Source organism: Vigna unguiculata, chromosome 7, assembly GCF_037176805.1.
Source record: "Vigna unguiculata cultivar grain cowpea cultivar isolate G323 ecotype 2 chromosome 7, ASM3717680v1, whole genome shotgun sequence".
Lineage (NCBI taxonomy): Eukaryota > Viridiplantae > Streptophyta > Magnoliopsida > Fabales > Fabaceae > Vigna > Vigna unguiculata.
The window spans coordinates 35095765-35116798 of record NC_140798.1 but is presented as its reverse complement, the minus strand read 5'-3'; the positions used below and the strand labels follow the sequence as shown (position 1 = coordinate 35116798).

At 31.9% G+C, this 21034-nt stretch overlaps 2 protein-coding genes across 7 annotated transcripts; both read right to left on the bottom strand.

The window, feature by feature from the left end:
- Positions 1-193: 193 nt before the first annotated feature.
- Positions 194-6559, bottom strand: RABA5A (RAB GTPase homolog A5A). 5 transcript variants are annotated; one of them, XM_028080307.2, is made up of 5 exons: positions 6435-6559; positions 4415-4497; positions 2332-2429; positions 1775-2211; positions 194-670 (listed from the first exon to the last, which is right to left on the bottom strand). In XM_028080307.2, the coding sequence occupies exons 4-5, from the start codon at positions 2112-2114 to the stop codon at positions 324-326; spliced, it is 687 nt and encodes a 228-aa protein (XP_027936108.1). In that variant the 5' UTR covers positions 2115-2211; positions 2332-2429; positions 4415-4497; positions 6435-6559; the 3' UTR covers positions 194-323. The 5 variants fall into 5 exon arrangements, with proteins under 5 accessions (XP_027936108.1, XP_027936109.1, XP_027936110.1 ...); XM_028080308.2 differs by lacking the exon at positions 6435-6559 and adding an exon at positions 6201-6419; XM_028080309.2 differs by lacking the exon at positions 6435-6559 and adding an exon at positions 6208-6399.
- A 2163-nt stretch (positions 6560-8722) lies between these two features.
- On the bottom strand, positions 8723-19599 carry ELF9 (RNA binding (RRM/RBD/RNP motifs) family protein). 2 transcript variants are annotated; one of them, XM_028082537.2, is made up of 15 exons: positions 19430-19599; positions 19206-19289; positions 18841-18975; positions 18527-18756; positions 16480-16719; positions 16249-16341; positions 16129-16167; positions 15670-15720; positions 15485-15574; positions 15306-15408; positions 15077-15157; positions 14254-14330; positions 13409-13489; positions 12118-12209; positions 8723-9176 (listed from the first exon to the last, which is right to left on the bottom strand). In XM_028082537.2, the coding sequence occupies exons 1-15, from the start codon at positions 19479-19481 to the stop codon at positions 9053-9055; spliced, it is 1572 nt and encodes a 523-aa protein (XP_027938338.2). In that variant the 5' UTR covers positions 19482-19599; the 3' UTR covers positions 8723-9052. The 2 variants fall into 2 exon arrangements, with proteins under 2 accessions (XP_027938338.2, XP_027938339.2); XM_028082538.2 differs by lacking the exon at positions 15670-15720.
- Between the last annotated feature and the right edge of the window lie 1435 nt (positions 19600-21034).

Here is a 21034-nt window from a genome sequence, read left to right as displayed (position 1 = left end):
AGCTACAAATGTAAGCGAAATAGCCCTCAAATATATATTTAAAATAAATACTTCCGAAGTTGAGCACTGAAATAGTAGAGAATTTAACGTTGTTTTACAAGCATGCGTAAAATAAAAGGAAATTTGGACACTTTAATGCTACTTGTTATCATTTCTTTTTCTCATTTATGTAATTCTTGCAGTGCAAAGAGAATTTCTACTCCAAAATCTCCCGGTAAACATTTAAAGATAAATCTTGAATATCTGAGTTACATTTTCAGGATTGGTTGAATAATTATAATAAAAACTCAGTTTTGGAGCCGACATATTATGAGAACCTAAGATCAACAACAACCTTTTGCTGCCTCAGCATCTGCCGCTGCTGCTGCTGCTCCTTCTTCTTTTTCGCCTTCTCCTTGTAGAACAACAGTCTTTCCATTTTCAATATGGGAAACAGATTTGTTGAGCTCTTGAGACATCATAACCTTGCGACTTAAGATGTTGTAGATCTCCTTTACAACGGTTTCAAAAGCAGCTGCTACATTTGATGAATCCAGAGCTGATGTCTCCATGAAGAACAAACCCTGTGCCTCAGCCAAGGCCTTCCCTTCAGCTGTAGCCACTTCCCTTGCATCTTTAAGATCTGACTTGTTCCCAACAAGTATTGTCTGAACGTTCATGTCTGAGTGAGCTGTTAAATAATAAAAAAACACTCCATTTAGTCCTTGTTTTATCACATGTACAATCAAAATATTTAACCACAATATGTTTTTGTAGCAAGAATACAAATAAAAACCAAGTGGCCTATCAATATACTTACGACTAAACTTATCCGTAAACACCTATTTCTATTTCACTTGGCTTTTTCTTTCCATTTATGTACAAGTTAATGTTTATGTTAAGGAACTTATTGTCATTCTCATTCCTAAGTACTTTTGGAGAAGCTTTTTCCAAACATACCTAAATCAAAAATGACCTTTTTTACTAATTAATATTAAACCATATTTATTACAAGGTGCAGATTTATGTAAGTATCCTATATGTACTTTAATATAAAAAAAATAAAAAATCAAGACTACATAAATACAAAGATTCAAAAGCAGAAAAGAGAAAAACTAAAACAATTAACTCAGAATTTAGCATCCACATGATACATCGAACAAGATAATGTTTTGTCAACTAATGAAACGTAATCACGTTTAAGAAAGAATAAAGACTATAATGGCAGGATCATATTAAGTACCGTTAAGCCATAACCCACTAGGGTTAAGCCTAGTGGGACAAGAGTACATGTAAGTGGTAGATTCTAACCTCAGCACAACAAAGAAAAATAGTCATTAGGAGTGGTCTTTGAGATAGCTTTGATTATTTTAATAGTCGATTATATCAGAATCCATTTTTTTATAAGATTACCGAAAAATGGTTTTAAAATAGTTAATTTCTTTGCCACCAATAAAATATAAACTTTTACAGCAGAAAAGGGAAAAAAGTTTGAAAAATCATAAACCACCAATTTTCATATTCATAAAGACAACTTATTTTTCAGAATTTTAAAAATTTCAGCTATTGTCCCAGACATACAACTGAAATTATAAACATTTTATCCCAAAACAAACTGAAGTCAGTAAAATAATCTTAACCAAATACATTTAACAATAACATAACGTTTTCACATACTTTATCAGTGCCAAATTGAAGGACAAGTTAACAATTTCCTAAATTTGAAACCACACAAAGAAAATAAGCATGAGAAAAACTTCATGGAAAAAAGGGATCAGACAATTGTAATTCTTACTGTGGAGTTCATTAAGCCATCGGCCTATGCTATCAAATGTTTGGCGCCGGCTGATGTCATACACCAGAAGAGCTCCAACTGCACCCCTATAATATGCAGATGTAACAGCTCTGAACCTCTCCTGCCCAGCAGTGTCCCATATCTGTGCTTTAACTTCCTTTCCATTAATATCCAACTTTTGAGTTTGAAACTCTACTCCTATAGTTGACTTCGAATTAGGATAAAACTCATCCCTGGCAAATCGTGCAAGTAAATTTGATTTCCCGACAGCTGAATCACCAATTAAAACAATCTTGAAAAGGTAGTCCTCAGTCTTCTCTTCTTCACTAGGTAAAGCCATCTGTCAGACCTAAGGATTGCCAGTGTGTATAAACAAATCAACAATATATAATCATCACGGAATCTGGCCCATTCCAGTACTAGAATGCCACCTTCACCTAAGACGAGAACAAGGATCAGAAACAAAAGAGCAACTGCTAACAAAGAATTACGGAAAGACAGGAAGGGAATATCAGTGACACACATCGCAATTCCACAAGAATAAATTGGAGATTTACCTTATCAAGTGACTCTTTACAGTTTCTAGCAAATACAACTGTGTCCACCATCGGCATCAAGGCCCTCCAATTTAAACTACCAAAACTTTCTTGAGTACCTGAAAGCATCATTTGCAATACGCACTACTGTCAATGAAGTGTTATATTAATTTTAAGACTTCTTTTGAAAGTTAGAGAGCATTTCCCAAAGGTAAATTATATTGGGTTCTTTTTCCGCAACTGTTTCTTGAGAAAAACAAAAATCCCACAAGTGGGAATCAAAACGAAATGAAAACCTTGTCCAAAGATACTTGAAAATTGAGTCCATACATGGAAATAATTGCCCATTAAACTACAGATCAGGTTATACAACCAACAAGCAGGCAATTGATTGGCAGGTTTAAAATATCAAAACTCATCACTGAGTGCTAAATAGTATATCACATATAACAATTCAACCTGTACCACATCAACATAGGTAAAATTTCTTGTTGAAAGAAATTTATCAGAAAGAAGCATAAAAAACTTCAAATTTTATTTATTAACTAATAAGAGTGCAGCTTTTCAGATTATTTTACAAAAAAAAATAGTTCCTCAGGTATTTTTAAAAATTAGTGACTAAATAAATCTATTTTCAGCTTTTCTTAGAAGCTGATAAGATGTTACAATCTGTGATCAACCAAACTTCAATGCTAAAGTCATACTTTTCGTAAAGTTTATCAGTAGAGGCTAAGTGCTGTAGAACCAATTGTTAACTGTCAAGCATCCAGAGGTCGCATTATGCTTAGATCAGTATGTTAGTAATATGATTTCCTGTGTTTGAACAGCACATCAATTTCCTAGCAAGAAACTTCAGAGCAACAACTTTTTTAACCATGTTGATTAGCTTGGAGGAAAAAAAACATTACGAAAACATTTCAGGAAATTCATGAGAACTTTTTATTCTTGACGATTATTGGGTTCTCTCTAACAAAAAATAAATGTCAGGGGGTCCCCCATAACTATTCCTTATTATGCAAGGTCCTTTATTAACTAAATCTAAGTGACTGGATCATAAAACTAGAGTAGCCTTTCAAAATAATCATAACCAATTGTCCGGAGAAAAAGTAGAGAGCAAGAAAGGGAGCAGTGTTTTACAGAAATATCCAAAAATCTGATAATCTTTTAAAAATTAATTACTTTTATAACTGTAAAATAAAATGGCTTCTCAATTTAACATCTCTTAAAAATTCAATTTTACACACATACTTTAGAATAACTTTTTTTAAGGTCATCGGATCCTAAGTCTAAAAGAACCATGTTAAGGAGGAAAGGGGCATCTTTCCTTTAGGCATTATATCTTCTTACTTGGCTCATAGATAAGGCCAAAAAATATTATAACATGACTTGGCATAGCACCCACGGGTTTCTAGTATGCCTTACGCAGTAGGGGTTAGCATACAGGAAGGAAAACTAGAGAAATATGAAAAGGAAGAGCAACAGTATTAACTCTTTAGGAAAGAAGTCGGACGGATTAAAAGATTCAGAAATTTTCCAATTGAAGTCACTGAACTACCCATAGCAATATTGTTTCACTGTTTAGCTTCTCACCTTATTAAACCCTGATAAAGGTTTCATATTATGCATATTGTTTTTGACTCATAGTATAGTTAAAAACAAAATCAGAGTCCTAAATATCTTTTTACTAGCATAACAACAATCAAGGTACAAAGTGGTCGATTTTTCAATTGATTCATGTAGGAACATCAGTACAGAGGGTAAAAATTGAGGTTGATAGTAATTTTGGCTTGCAAACAGGCACTAGACAGAGCCCAACTATGGTTGGAACTTAGATTGGCAAAATAGCAAGTATGATGGACAGGGAAGAAAAGGAATAGGATCACAGACTTTCTATGCATAATTCAACCCATCAATTTTTTGAGGGAAACTTATATGATGCCCGAAAATAAATGTTGGCAAAGGACAGCCCATGTGATAACAAGTTAAAAAAATTTCAAGGTAAAACTTCAAATTATGTGATCTATATCTTTTGGAATTGTTATTTATTTCCTTAGATATCCAGAAAGAAAATTCTACAGAAAAAAAAGTCAACAAATATAAATACCTCAACCTCCTTCTCTCCCTCTTTTCCCCTCAACTCCTTCAACTTCAGCTTACCCTTCCACTAAGTCTTTATAGTCTCAAACCCTGGTATTAAGTAAAAATAGATTAGATAATTATGAACGAAGATATAAGTTGATTTCCTTAAATGATACAAAAAATGTAGAACACTGAAACGTTAAATAAGAAATATCAGGCAGATCCATGTTTATAACCAGAAACAAGATGATTTCATGAATCAATTAAGATTGTTTTTATGGTGTTGAGTTTTCTACCTATGCAAAACATCATCTAATGGGATAGGGGATGGTAGCTGTTGTTATACTGGGGCAAATAACCAATTCATATCCTCAAATATTGTCACTTCTCAAACAATTATGTCAGCATCTAAAGGCTGGTAGTTTTATGGAGCATAAAGGATGTAACGACCTTTTACAACAGATAGCCAAATTATTATCATTGTTTTTTAGGTGGAAGGGCAAAGGATGACATGATTAGAACAACGGATAAAATATAACAGAACAAGAAAAACCATCACAAATATAGAGCCACAACATACATGAAAAGGAAAAAGTAATCAATAGTAAAATAGTATAGCCACCTTAGACAGAGAGTGAACCAAAAACCAAAGAAAGACCACAAAACGAAAAATAGATCCTGTCCATACCAGATCTAAGGACCGAGACAATTTCTTCAACGTATTTCAATCAAGCCATGTACACCAATGTAGAAGGACAAAACATACATGTATTTTCTATGTGTTGCTGGTGTTGTTCTCCAATTACAAATGCAGTTGACCTCAATAATCATCATAATAAATATTTCATTAAATATCAGTAAACATTACCGAGGTAAAACTCCAATTCTAATTGGACAACATTAAATGTCAATGTAGATTATCAAGGTAAAAACCTCAATAATCTGTAAAACAACTTTTTTTATGTTTTCTCTGTACACCACTCTTAAAATGGACCAGATCCAGTGCTGCATCTCTCTAGCAGGATTCTCTCTCCAGAAAAATCTCAATCCTCAAATCACATTTTCTCTCCTCTCTAATTACTGTTACACTAACCAGAGAATCGCTAGGACTTGGCAGAACAGAGTGGCATGAGAGGATCCAGTTTCCTCTCAAAAACAGCAACGACAAACTTTTCCAAAGAACTACCGATCTTCCCTATTTCCACGTCCATAGTAATACATACTCTAATAGCAATCACATAATAGCTTCGTAAATGAAGACAGAAAAATTCTTACAACTCATCATACAAAGACGTTAACTCTTTCAATCAGCACTATCTCTCCAAAATCTGTCTCCAAATCGCATACACACATTCCACAGACATACTAACCGACCTTTCAATTAGTAAGTGGTCCCAACAACTCCTCTTGAATCTAACTCACTCATGCTAAAACTCTAACTAATTGTATCTACTTCTTTATCACTCACTACGAACAAACTACGGGTTCAGTTGAACCACTCACCATCAACAATCTTGTTTTAAATTTAAAACAAACCCGAGCAAGTAACGGTGACATACCGTGTAACCTGCGCATCAATTCCAAACCCTGTGATCGTGCTAATTGGAAGAGAAGACAATACCATAATATATGGCTACACTCTATTAACCCAAGCACACACATATAACAGACGCTCAAACCAAAGGCACCAAAATCGAACTATTACATTACAAATGTGTTCACACCAAGTTAGGCACAAAGTTTGAAACAAACAACAATAACAATAACTGAATCCAGTTCAGACAAGTTTGCAATGTAAACTGAAATTTCACCATATACGTTAATCAATCAAAATCCGCTGTGTGAAACACGTCAGAAGGAAAAAATAGGGAAAAACGAAACGACGAGGGAAATTTGCGAAGGAGAAGAAGAAAATGTCGTTACGAAAATGCGAAAAGCGTTATTGAGGAATTGAGAGAGAGAGAGAGAGAGAGAGAGAGAGAGAGACGAAGAACAAGAGAAATGGAAGAAGGAAGAAGGAAGAAGGAGGAAGAGAAGGGATCTACCGTTGTGATGTTGGGGCTGATGGATGCGCGTGTGTTTTCAACGTTTGCGTCTGCGGGTTATTTCGGTGAAACTAAACTACTACCTTCTCTGCATCAAAATCTTTTTTTTATTCTTTTTTCTTTTTCACATCTTTTTTAAGTAAGTTACACCTATATTTGTAGAGAACAATTTTTCTGTTTATTTTGATCAAATTAGCGTAGATTAAAAATTATATTTCGTGTTATATGATTTTTTAAAATGAACTTCATTTTAATTTAAATATGTTTTATACTGTTCAATGGCTTTAAACTACTATATGCATGTGTATAACTATAATTCTATTATTATGTACCAGGCAGGCAATGCAGTTATAATAGCATCTCCATGTCCACTTTTACATCAAGTAATAAATACATAGTCTTCATAATCCAACAAAAAAAATAATTATCTTAATATTATTATTTATAAGAGGAAAAATTAACTGGTGGAAAAACATATATTCATATGGGTGGGTCTATTTTTTATGATTATTAAAAATAATGAATATAATCAACAAGATAATTATTAAAATAAAAAAGTTGTTACAAAACATAAAAGAGTTGTTGTAAAATGGAATCATTTTTATTAATTGTTATAGTGATATAATTACGGATGAAAGTATGTGATCTTATAACTGCGTCTCATAGTATACTTTTTTTAAGTAATTATAGAAATGAAAGAGTTATTTGTTTTATGAGAGTAAAATTGATTAAAAAAACATGCATAAAAACTGTTACAAAAATTAATTCACATTATTAATTACATTAGAGTCTTTATATGTAGATATAAATATTATAATATATATATATATATATATATATATATATATATATATATATATATATATAATGCCCAGATTAAATCGATGTTAGGTCTTTCTAGAAGAATTCAGAAGATAGAACATTAATTAAATCTGAACCAAGTCAACGTATAATCATTTTTAATAATTTTAAGATCATAAATTTATATATTTTTTTATCTTATAAAGTGTTAATTTTCTTATTTCTATAAAATGTGAAATTTACAATTATATTCCTTATAATTCTGTTACCTAGCAATTCATTTTGGGACTTTTTGTTTCTATATCTCGAAAGACCAGAACCCCTCTTTCATTGTGAAAATAGTGATCCAGAATTTAGTTCTGCATTTCAAAGTACCCTTTTAATAATAAAAATGGGGTGCTGGCTTGAGATTTTTGAAAGTTGCAGACTTTAGTTTGGACAGTTTTTTCTTAGTGGTCCGTGCAGGACCAGTTTTTCAATTTCCCCACACTAAAATGCATAAATGATGAGATGGAAAAGTAGAGAAAAAATAATGAAACAATTAAACCACAACCACCTACACAGGTTTAATGTTTGTTAAGAACTGGGTAAATGAAGTTTTATTCTGACAATTCCCAACATGTACTTTCTCTTTACCTTTTTCTTTCACTCATACTTACTTCCATTATTCTACACTGAAACATTATCGAGATCGATGCATATTTTTTCTCTGTTAAATGAAATTGCAGAAATGTACTGCAATAAATCATATGGTATGTAATGTTCCCATGTAATTACAATAAACCTAGATCCTTCAAAAAAAAACATGATGCACATGTATTGGATAACTATTTATGTATTCGAAGAGGATTTTACATTTTTTTATTTAATTTTAATTTCTTCTGATGTACTTCTTGAATATTTTTAGATATTTTTAAGTGCTAACTAATAATAAAAAGGTGTCCAATTTTTTTTTCTTGAACACTCTTATTCTTCCTCGTGCTGTGAGAGGTTTTCATTATTTTGAGAGAAAAGAGTATATATAGAATGGACATAGCATAATATTTACTTTATGTACATAGAAAAGATTAAAGGTAATATTGTATAAAAGGGAAAGATAAAGTTGTGTGCATATTTGGAAAAACATATCCAAATGACGATGGTGTTGAGTTTCTTGAATTAGTAAAATTCTCTCTAAATGATCCAAATTTAGAAACTGTTTTGTTTCTAAATGTTGATAACATAGATGAGGAAACTGACACCATTGATACAATTATCAAACACTTTTGTTTTTTTTATATGATAAAGCGTCAATATTTAAATTATAACCATCATCATTATAAATTAATAACAAAGAATCAATATCTAACTTTTAACAACAGCTGAATATATCTGAAATATATTATAAATTCTTGTAAACGTATACATAGTGTATTATAATACTATTTATTTTAATAAAATTTCGTGTTCTCGTATCCATGTGGTACTAAATATGTGAGCTTATAGGATGAAACCCAACAGTTAAGATAAATTAAATTAATTTAAAAGTTCAAATTTAACTGCATGGCACATGTCACAATTGGTGTAACCTGGAATAACTGAATACTGCACACAGGGTATATTACAAATTTCCAAATAAGGTGAGCTAGCCAAATCAGTAACTTCTCTCATGTATATGCTTTTTCCTTTCCCAATTGCATAAGGAAAACTGCTATATCATTGCAAAACTGAGAAAAGTGATGACCTAGTAATCCAAAAGCTTTAGCCTCTGGAAATATTCCTTGGTCCGGACTTACAGGGAACTGTTAATCTGGTGCAATGTCATTCACTTCCTTGCCTCAGTCACCTTCAAGTTCAGCACCAAATTGCTCCAGTCGAATAGCATCTTCTTGCAGATCCCGGACTAATGCATGGTTTACTGAACCATCATCTTCACTGGCATGTATCTGTCTACCACCAAACCTGATAAAATAAATGAAGAAAACAATGACTAGAGTTGAAATACACGGGAAAAGGTATATGATGATACAAAAGAGAAATAAAGGAGAAAAGAAAAGGTAAAATCAATTTCATATGAAGCTATTTGTTTTAACAACACCATAGCATGAAGAGTAAGAATTCAGACCATGTACCTAAACAAAATGATAATGTTTAGGAACAATGATAATGTTGCATTTAGGGTTTTTAAATAGCGTCGCTATAGCAATGTGGCCCCTTCCCGGTATAAGTGTGCTGTAGTGGCGCTTTGTGTTGAATTCAGAAAAGTCCTTGTGAGTATAGACACTAGGACTTCTTTTGAGCTACTTTTGGAATTTTAGTTTCCAAAATTGAAACCTCTAGATGTAATGATAAATTAAGACTTGGGTCTGGAAGATGATGTTTGACAATTCCTATCTAAAGAAACTTGTATTTGAGTTCTGTTCTTGTTATCTTGTTATTATAAATGCTGTTAATTTTGACATCATTTTTTAAATTTATATACATATAGCATTTATCCTACTATACGTTATCTTGTTGTGGCGTTTTTGAAGCAGGCTAAGCACCACTGTGAACATTTGTTTCAGTACATTATCTTATTACCTTATTACTATCCAAGACTAATTCAGAAAATATAGAAAAAGTAATTAAAAAACTTCAACAGGCAACTGACGGTGGAAATTTACAATACATAAATCATTTCCCTCAAATAATATTGCAGGTCTTGCATATCTTGAGTTGGCAGGGCTAATCAGGGTTTTTCTGAAGATAAATTATCTGTTTTGATTTTAATTTTGAATGTGTTAGAATAGAAGTCTAGATTTGTTAAAACATTTCAGATGTGAGAATATTAGCCCCTATAGTTGTCACTGTAGTTGTCAATGAGATCCGTATTTAATACTTGATTGGCACAATATTATGACGACTTTTACTAGGGTCTCAAGACAGAATGAAAAACATAAGATATACCAACTAACCAAGAATAGGGAAAGGAAATCATGAGATTTGAACCAAGTACGATCTCTTAAACAGATTACGATATCAAAGAGAGTAGGGACAACTATTCTAGTAAGACTTTCAATGATGGGCCTCTGATGCGGATGAATTAAAAATCTAAAAAACAAATAAAAGTTGGCTTATTATCGCAGAATTCAAGTTGAAGAGACATTGAGAGGATGGATAATAATAAGTTTTTTATCCTAATAGCATTCCTATTGTACATTGGAAATGCTTGGGAGAACAAAGTATTATTTGGCTCACTACACTATTTAATGACATTTTGAGATAAAAGAAAATGACAAATGAATGAAAGAGTAACATTATATCTTATATATCAGAACGAGAGATGTTTAAAATTCTGTAAATTACACAGATATAAAATGTACAATACACATTACAAATAATGGGAAAAGGTGGTTAAACATATATTAAGAGAGACTAAGATTGTGGAGAATCAATCTGAATTTACGTCAAGATCCACAACATAATATATTTATCTTCTTTGTGAAAGGGAGGAAGAAGCAAAGAAAATATTCACATGTTTTTTATTAACACGGAAAAAGCATATGATGGAAAAAAAACGTGTTGTAGAAGAATTTGAAAAAGAAAGGTGTTAGTTAGGCTTATATCAAGCCTATGGAAAACATATTTGCTGGATAGCTACCAGTGTGAGAGCTCTTGGAGGAGTCTTCTATAAAGATAGGTTTTCCATAAGGGCTCAATGTCTTTACTAATTTAATCTAGACTCATAAATGTGCTAGATGTAAGCTTTTTCTGAAGGTATAGTTTTTATTGAAGAATTGACAGGAGAGGCTGGCTAACTCTAAAATTGAAATTTGAAGCCAAACATAGGAATCAAAGGGATTTTGCTTTAATGTGAGTAAAATGGAATATATCATGGTTCTTTGTTTTTGTGCTTCCGTATCAAACTGAGTTAAGTAATTTTCAACATGATGAGAAGAACTATACTATTCTACATTCGTTAGCATAGTAGTCTGGATTTATTATTACGTGTTTTATTTCTACAATAGTCATTAATTTGGATAATATATACTAACGGTAGCTAGCTCTGTAATAAGTCTATCATTAGCTTTTGACCATAATGCATCTTTAGCATAATAAAATTGATTGTGTACGCAAGGCAAACAATTCTCCCCATTACTCTTGTTTTCAATAAAATGTGATGAAGAATATAGATTTAATAGCTTTGAATGAGGAATTTGAGATGAAGCATGCAAAAATACAAATATATTATATCTTTCTGATCAGTAACTTGATGTAATATTGCAGTTGTTAAAATACTAAATATAAGGTAGTATGGGAATCACAAGGATTCAACACAAAACCAAAGGGATGGAAGCCCATTGTTAAAATACCAAGATATAAAATCATTTCATGAGCTAACACTTAGCAGCTTGAAATTGACTCCTCCTTTACTCGGCAAACTCTCAAATTTTGGGAAACTACTTTTTCTAATATTGAATAATATAATTATACTAAAGTATATGGATTTTTTTATAACCACCCCAGTTTCTGTCCCTGATCTTTCAACAATATTTTTTAATTAGTAACTGTTCTTGTTGGTGAATGTCTATAATCAGATTTGGAGATGGTCAACTACAGAAAGTCATCATGCCTAGGTTGAGTTGAGTATGTTGCACCCGGTTACCAATTTTTAAAACCACGTGTTAAATATATTTTTTCAATAACCACCTCAGTTTCTGCCAGTGTTTCAACAACATTTTTTAATTGTACCCTTTCTTGTTGATGAATGTCTAGAATCAGATTTGAACATGGTCAACTACATAAAGTCATCATCCTGTCTTGGTTGAGTATGTTGCTTATATGATGCAGTAAGTTGCTAAAATATGAAGGTTGTGCATATATTGGAAAAAGAAGAAAATGGATAAAAAGCACGTATAATTACCATCTTCCATTCATCAATTCTATGCACTTTTGGGCATCCTTCCTATCCTTGAATTTTACCAAAACAACTCCCTGAGGATGATTCTCACATATCTACAGAAAAAAGAGCAGCAGGTAATGTGAAAAATATGAGATAAAATTAGAGAACACAAATACAATAGTTGCATGAATATGATGGGTTTGAGTAGTAACACTTCTACAATAAAGACTAGGGATAGTGGGTAGAATAAATTTTCTAAAGCCTAGGGTATGGGTGTGGGGTGATGCCACACATAATTATGGAAATATACAAATCAAGTAAATGAATTAGAAGATATGGAAAATTTCCAAGTAAATTCCGTCAGCAGTTGTCATACCAGAATGTAAACAAGTCATAACTCATTTGAAGCATGATAATACAAAATTACATACACTATAAGCTTAGACCTCTCAAACTAGAGGCATGAACAAGAAATGGTACAATATTTACAAAAGATGAATTCTAGAATTAAATGTTTCCCCTGCCTTCAGGTGGAACTAGGACTTTAAATGAAGATGCACTAATCAAACATATAGTTCGGCAATTATATTCTCTTAAAATGTATTGAATTAAAAATTAAAAATATCATTTAACCAAGAAAGATCTTAATTTTACCTTCCCCACTAGAACAAACGAGGCAACCAGCAGGCACTCACATTTGCCAACTTTAAACACTTCCATTGACATGGGAATGTTTTGGGTTAACAAGAAGAAATTTTAGAAAAAACTTGCATTAAATGGTCAATATATGATATTAAAATTAAAACATGACGTGTGGCTCAATGAGTGCTAGCAACGTCTAAAAACACTCATTTAAGAAAAGCTTCAAGAAAACTCTATTGTTCTGGGGAGTAGCTTAAGAACATTCTTGTACGAGATAAGGATTCCAATTCTATAATAAAAAATAGATAAGAGAAAAATTTATATGTTCGTAAAATTTAATAAGAGGCTTTTACATGATAAATTGATAATACATCTCATATTTTCTCCCCTCATTTTAAAACACCTCCTAAACAGTATTAAGTTTACTGAAAGCCTACACCACCTAAATCCACCACTAAAAGATTGGACGCATCAATGATATATCACAGACTTAGTGGGGCCTAAATAGATTATAAAAAAAAGAAAAATAAAACAAACATAAATGTATGTTTCACTCAATTGTTTTAATTGGTGCAAAAATATTTATTACAAAACTAGAGAAAGAAATAGAAAAAGGGAAGAGAAGCAACTTTGTTTATCTTTTAAGGCATAATAAAGAGCAATTAATTACCTTGACAGAATCTACAGGACCAAGCTTTGTACACTCCTCTTTAACATCTTCTTCTAGTTCTAAACGCAGATTTTCATCAGCCTGCATAGATTGTGTAATATCAGAAAATGTCCAACGTGTGAAATAGAAGAACCAAGTTATAATTAGCAAATTGAAGTTTGAATGTACAATGAGAAAAGCACGAAATCCTATTATCCTATTATAGTTATTAAAAAGGCACCTAGCATAACTCAACTTTAAAAGTTAATTCAAGGGGGAGAGATAGCCTGAGCCCAAAAGGAGCCTTTTGGTAACATTCCTAGCCAATGTGGGGCATCTAAACATACACCATGTTAGATATATTAGATTATTAGATATCTTATCTTTATCTTTTATCTTCGGTTAGTTTGTTATTTCTTTTTTTCTATTTTGGGCTTAGTCCTAATTTCCTTTATTATAAATACAGTATCCTATGTGTATTTTCTATACAAGGGAAATTAATCCCATACAGTTTTTCACTATATTCAATACACCCAAACACTCAGGACTGCACGTTTGGAATGTGAAGTTTACAAGACTACAATACACCGAGACTTGCCTAAGCCTTGTAAAGAATATTTTGGTCTTATTTCTTACTAATGTGTAATCATTACCTTCTATGACCATCAAAATACAAAAAACAAAAAAGGTTAATTGTGATCGAAAAATGTACATATTTTAAATAAGTATGCTATAACTTTTAAAAGCATAAAAAACTTCAGCAGCAATTTGTTACTGTGACATATAAAACCATGTCAACAGGCAGAAGTATGGACACTAGTAGAGCAAGTTTGTAGTAGAAAACAAGCAAAACTAAGTGGCACAACCCTCATTTCAGCTGGAGAGAACATAAAACGAAGGATCACAGTTGCTGGAATTGAAACTTTTGCATCATCACGACCACCTGAGACATACAATGAGAAACAAATTATTACAAGGGATGCATGCTAAATAAGAAAAATAACTCTGAAAAATTAATCTAAATATTTCAACCAAAACAGTCTAAATTCCTCATATTGAAAAGGTCACAACAGAATATATTCTAGTTCAAAATTTTATAAATTATTCTCAACACTAGCAACGGCTCCACTATTCAAAAGAATAATACATTATAGAATTCATTGAGATATCAATTAGTTAACTAAAAAATGAACTCAATAGTTAATTTAATTGATTTGCTTTCTTTCTTCTAAAATAAAGGCTTCACAAACTCAGATATAACTAATGTTTTTTTTCTATATGACTTATGGATCAGATGTTTTATTTATTTCTAGTGCAAAATATTACATCGAACATTGCATATCAACTATATGATATATTTGAAGTAATTTTGTTGTCTTTATATCTTATGATTTGATACAAATTAAGATTCACAATTCAAAAATCAGCTTGGTGATTCACTGTTTGAATCTCAATTTGATAACCTAGCTCAGTACACAATCACGAATATACTGCACATGTAAAGACTTCACCCACTCACTGTCTAGAAATTTATGGTAAAAATATTTACCAGAAGGTAAATCAAAATTGTATTTCAATGAAAAAATAAATAATCCAAATAGGGGAAATTAGGCTAAATTTAAGATGGGATTGAGTATCAGTCATAATCCAGAAACACCAACTTGAAAATTTTGGGAGACCAAAGCATACCCCATCCAAGCATTTTTTCTTCCACCCTTTTCAATTTCTTTTTCTTTTTATTGTCTACTTGCTTGGACACAAACTTCTCTCCTGCATATTTAAAGAAAAGTTAATCAAGCAACAGCAGGCATAATAAAATACTAAATTATTAGTTTAAGACATGGATTCCATATAACCATATCTAACAATAATTATCAGAAGTTGTCATAGGAAATATAAAGAATCCAATAACAGTTACCTTTCTGCTCAAATTTAGCCTGGCTGACAGACATAGGAATCTTGCCACCAGGGCGAAAAGGTGCTCCATCTAAAATTTGAATTGCCAAAGCCACTGATGGTTCCTAGTAAATGCAAACATATTGAAATTCTATTACAATCGTAACTATGTGTCACTAGGGAGCACAATAAGGGAGTTACCTTAAGATATGTAACCAGAGCATCTCCCTTTTTCCTTCCTGTCTCTTTATCAACATAAAGCTTCACACGTGGTCTTTTGGTTTCTGGGTCCTATAATAACCATGATCAGGAATTCGTGAGAAGCCAAGTTAAAATACCCTCAAATAGCTAGTCCTTCATTTTTACAAGTATTCACAGATTGTTACCCCATAATGAACTTCAAAGAATAGTCTCTTGCAAGGTACTCTCAGCGATAACTAATTTGGAAAAGTTGGTAGGCCATTGTGATTCACTTATGATTAGGATATTGGCAAGTGCACGTGCCCAGAAGAAGAAAAGACAGGCTAATGAAATTTTCATCACAAATACAGTGCTTACTATTAAAACCCGCATGCTAGCATTAAAAAGGACAGGGTAAGCATGATATGCAGCATAACTTGATCTTCCATGTCTAGAAATATCAATGCATATTTTTTTAGTATTGTAGAGTCACTGTTCTATTAATTTATAGTGTCAACAGAGTTTTCTTTCACCAAGATAATGTAACAGTTTAAAACCCTCCTAATCATGAGAAACTGATCATGACATGAATTAGAGCCCAATTGTTTATAATTTTACAATATACAATTGAATGGATAGTATATAATATAGGAATAGAAATATACCTCCTTTATAATTCCACATTTGGAAAATACCTCCACAATCTGCAATATATTACTCGTTGTCATGTTAACTATTGCAACAAATTTTACACTCGGGAAATTGAGACAAAAGTTGATACTTACTTCATCAGTAGTAACATCCTCAGGCAACCCATTGACATAAACATGTGTATTGATCTTTAATTCAAACCAGCTATCAGGGGGTTTATTAGCTTCCTGAAACAGAATGAGATCAATAAAGGTGCCATTTGTCTTCAAAAAGAGATACTCATTTCCAAGTAAAAGCAACAAAGATAAGAAAATGCATTGTGGGCTAAACCATTGATATAGACAAGATGGAAAGAAAAGGGGCACCTTCTTGTCAGTTTGTTGGTCAGAAAGCTTCCTTTTTCCACCTGCTACCACACTGGTATTATTTGTTTCATTTGTTTCGTTTGTTTCTTCCTTTAACGAAGGATCAGAAACACCCAATTCTGAACTCTCTTCCAACTTTTCAGAGGCATCAGAATTAGTTATTGTTGGAAAAACTTCCTCCTCTTGCAAGAAGGTCATATCCTCAACCCCATAAGGCTCGGTGCTTCCAGTTGGATACTCCTATGATATAATAACTTTATCAATCACACTAAAAAAAAAATCAATAAAAAAATACATCCAAGAAACAATCAACAACTTTGGCCCGAAGAATAACTACAAGGGCATTATTGAGATTTATAGGAATAAAATAATTACTTCAAGAATTCACACAAACACAAAAAGTATAACAGGCCTCAACTTTGGAAAGACAACATTCTGATTTCCTGATATTATAATGAAAAGGAAAATAGAAACACTACATAATTCACACGAAAAAAAAAGAAGCATATTTCAAAACGAAACAAAAATGTGACTAGTAGAAACCAAACCAAAAACAGAAGTAATCAAATCCAAGTAAAGAAGAAAATGAGTATCCAGAACAGAAGCACTTCGACTTTATTCAGTTTTTTAGAATATTTAGATTTAACACTTCATAAATATTCTGACTTGTTTATGTATTAAAAACATTAAAAAAATAAAAATAAAAACTAAACTTGAGAAACACTCGTATAGTGTGGTGGTTCTGTTAAAGATTGATATGGATAATGGAATATCAATCTTTTCTCTCTCTCTCTCACCTAAACTAAAAAGGACCGTGCACTCAGAATCTCTAACTCAGACACAGATCTCGCACTCAATAATTAAAACATTTCCTCAACAATTTTATCAGTCCACCACCATTCTATACATCCCAGTCCTATATACAAAAGTTTAAACACAAGTGACTACCAACCCACAAACCTTAACAGAATTATACTGTCATGCATTTTTCTACTTATCACAGGTTGTGCAGAAGTTCAAAGAAAGAGAAAGTATTCACTCCCTATGAATTGAAGAATTCTTAGAAGAACTTGTAATGTAATATCTAGTACCCAACAGTAGCCATGAAAATTTCATACTTAACAGCAACTACAATGCACAGTGAGGAAGCATTGAATAGATTCAAATGAAAGATGAATAATCATTTAATACTTGTGTTCAACATAAAACATCTACACAGTAAATCCTACAAGTAACTGCAACTCCTCTGAATATGTAAATACTATGATATCCATTAAAACTTTAATTATAAAAATGATAGTGAAATAGATTCACTCATATGGTTTGGGAATAAATTGCCTTACGAGTGTTTCAGATTCCATTAGAAACCCTATAGCTAGTGTTGTTTGATTTAAATTTTTGAGAATTGAATTTGTAAATGCACATTTGTTTCAATATTCTTAAGCAGTGTTGTTTGAGGAAGTAACAGATTACCAGACACGCATATTCTATTTATTTTGGAAAAGTATACAGTATCAAATTAATATTCAATTTTAACCATTTATTACAACACATAACATGTAATCCCATCAGCATGATAGAAGCTTCATTTTTTTTCTTCTGACCAAGGTGGATTGGGTATGCTGTATGAAGGATCAATTCCGCGAGATGCTAAACAATTACTACTACAGCAATGTTTGATTCTTGGGATTCAATTCAAATGTTAACGTAGCCTGTGCAGATGGCAGAATCTAAACAAAAGACCCTATTGTTTTAATGCAATGTGTTACTAAGTCACCTATCTCAGATGCTCAAAAATGGAAACAAGCGATAAGTTTGACAAATGTAAAATCAGCCCTATGAAATCAAGTAAGCCTAAAAAAACAGTTCAAACTTCAAAAGAGTGACAACTTGATTAAAGTTAATCTAAATTCCTAGGCATAAAATTTAGGTAAGCTGGTAGCCTATCTTCATTTAATCATAATATAACAAAGAACATCATTGGTCACACAAAGTATGACATTAGAAAATTATGATGATAACAGTGATACACATGTCATGCACCAACCTGTGGAACCCAAGCCCTAAGATTCCTGTTCCACTTATATACAGTTCCATCATCATCGGTAAATTCTTCTTCACCCTCAGGTGGCGTCGAAGGTCTCTCAGAATCTTCTCCTGCCGCAGTACCACCAACATTGCCAGAAAAAGATCCAAAATCTGAACCTTCCACCTGTGCCTCTGCCTCTTGAATCTCCTTTTCCCATCTTTCAAACTCGTCAACATCGTGAGCAGATGCTACATACAGGTCACACTCTAAAGCTCCCCAAATAACAATAATAACATTGAAAAATACTAAGCGGAAGAGAAGAAAAGGCATACCAGCAGCTGAGGAATCGGGTCCCTGCTGTTTAATTTGAGTCCACAGGTCAGAAACTGAGGACAAGGGCTGCCACTCACTCCTTCCTTCAGACCACACAAACGTATTTTCGGAGAGGTATCCATTCAAGAAATGTTCTGTCCAAGTCAATTTTCCATATAAATGTCACAAATAGATGTTTCAATTTCAGCATAAAATCACAAGTATACTCAAAGTCGACACAGTGCTGCCTCAGCTTTCTCTTAGTTGGAGAGAACAAAAAAAGATAAAAATATAAAATACCTAACCCTAGCTCCACTCCACTTTGTTCATTTGAAACACAAAACCATTCAAAGAAAAAATATACATATAATATTGAAAAACTCACCGCGCAACTCTGAGAAGGCGTAAGGACCAACCTGTTGTTGATCCTCACCAAGAACATACCATCCCACTTCAGTAACCTTTTCGCCTATGGAACCAAATCATTACCGAAGCATAATCGAACAAGGAACTTAGTCAAATTAGAGAAACTAATTTGTTTCTTTCTTCTGCGAATAAGAGTCAAGAAATGAAAAAGATGAACGAAAAAAAGTGTGCATCCATTAGTACCTTGCGGTTGCGGCGGAGGTTGGTGGCTCTCCCCACCATTTTGCGAATTCATCGATTTTGGGCACAATTTCGCGGTTTCAGCGTTTGTGCTGTCCAAGGCCAAGATTACGATACAAAAAAATGACACTCTCTAGAGAGAACAAAAAACTGGGTTTATTTCGCAAATAAGAGAAACAAATTGGGAAAACCAATTTAATTGTTAAGAAATAAAATGACAACAGTTAAAATGTTGTCTTACTGATTTAAAATTAAAAAGAAAAATCATATATATATATATATATATATATATATATATATATATATTAGAAACCAAAAATAACGATAACAAACTAGTATTAATAATCATGTTTTATTCAAATCAATATTCTTACATTGCTTAAATTTGCAATACCCAATCGTGCATGTGGCATAAATATTAGGTTTTTTTACTATAATTATGAATTTACATGATGTAACTTTTAATTTTTTTTTTAAGTCCGAAAAGTCGTATCAAGTTCACATCCTTATAACAAATATAAGTCATATTATATTAAAATGTCAATTTTAAATAACTCTTTTTTATAAAATTAAAGTCTTTACTTCTTCGTAAAATTTTGATAAGGTTAATTATGCCAAAAATAAAGTTGTTTCATATTTGCACCATTTTAGTTGTGTTGTAAAGTGTATTAAAGTTTTTAAATGTTATGATGACTTTTTTGTTTATCAAATATTTATATACTTTATAAAATAACATGACACAATTTTAATTTTGGCTTGTAAATAATTAATTTTAATCAAAACTATTTTAAATTTTAGTAACTTTAACTTTTTCGAAAATAATCGTGCAAAGTTAACAGAATTTCATTTTAATTGTAGTAAAATTTAGCATGACACACGACTTATTTTTATTATAAAATTGTGCAAATTTAGCACGACGTGTAAAATGATATACATTTTCTTAAAATTATATTATTTTGGTAATTTCAAAATAAAATATTATGGTAAAAAAATTAAATATTAAATATCATTACGTTAGATTAATACATTGTATAAAAAAAATGTTTTAATTTATTTTGCTTGAAATTATATATTAGAAATTAAAAACTCACTTTCTATTCTAAAGTTTTGGGCCTAACTTTAGTAAAGGGTCCAAGTCAGTCAATTGTTTTCTCATTTTTAGCAATCTTTCCATCTTTCTATTCTTATGTTTTCTCTCAATTCTTTCCTCCCTTTTACAATCATGGTTCTTTCTCCTCTAACTCAATTGAAAATTTTTCGTGAAACAAAGGTTGATTCTGGAGTTCCTGCTTCGTACTCCACATATTAAACCGAACAGTTCATTTCTTCAAGTAAGTTGAACATTAAACATTTGTCTTCTCCTTCTTTTCCAGTGTGGTTGCGGTGGTTCTGTCTTAGGTTATTTCTTTAGAGCCCCATTTTTGTCCCAGTGAATTATGTTTTCAACTCTTTAGTTTGTTTTTGGAGTTGTGGTACTCCTTCCGTTATTTATGGCTTTAAAACTTTTTTAAAGTGTTTTGCATGTTTTTGGTCTTGAATCCTGCCTGAAATGCTAGTTTGATCTTTGTGGTTGTGTTTGTGTTTTAAATTTTTGTTGTTTAGGATTTT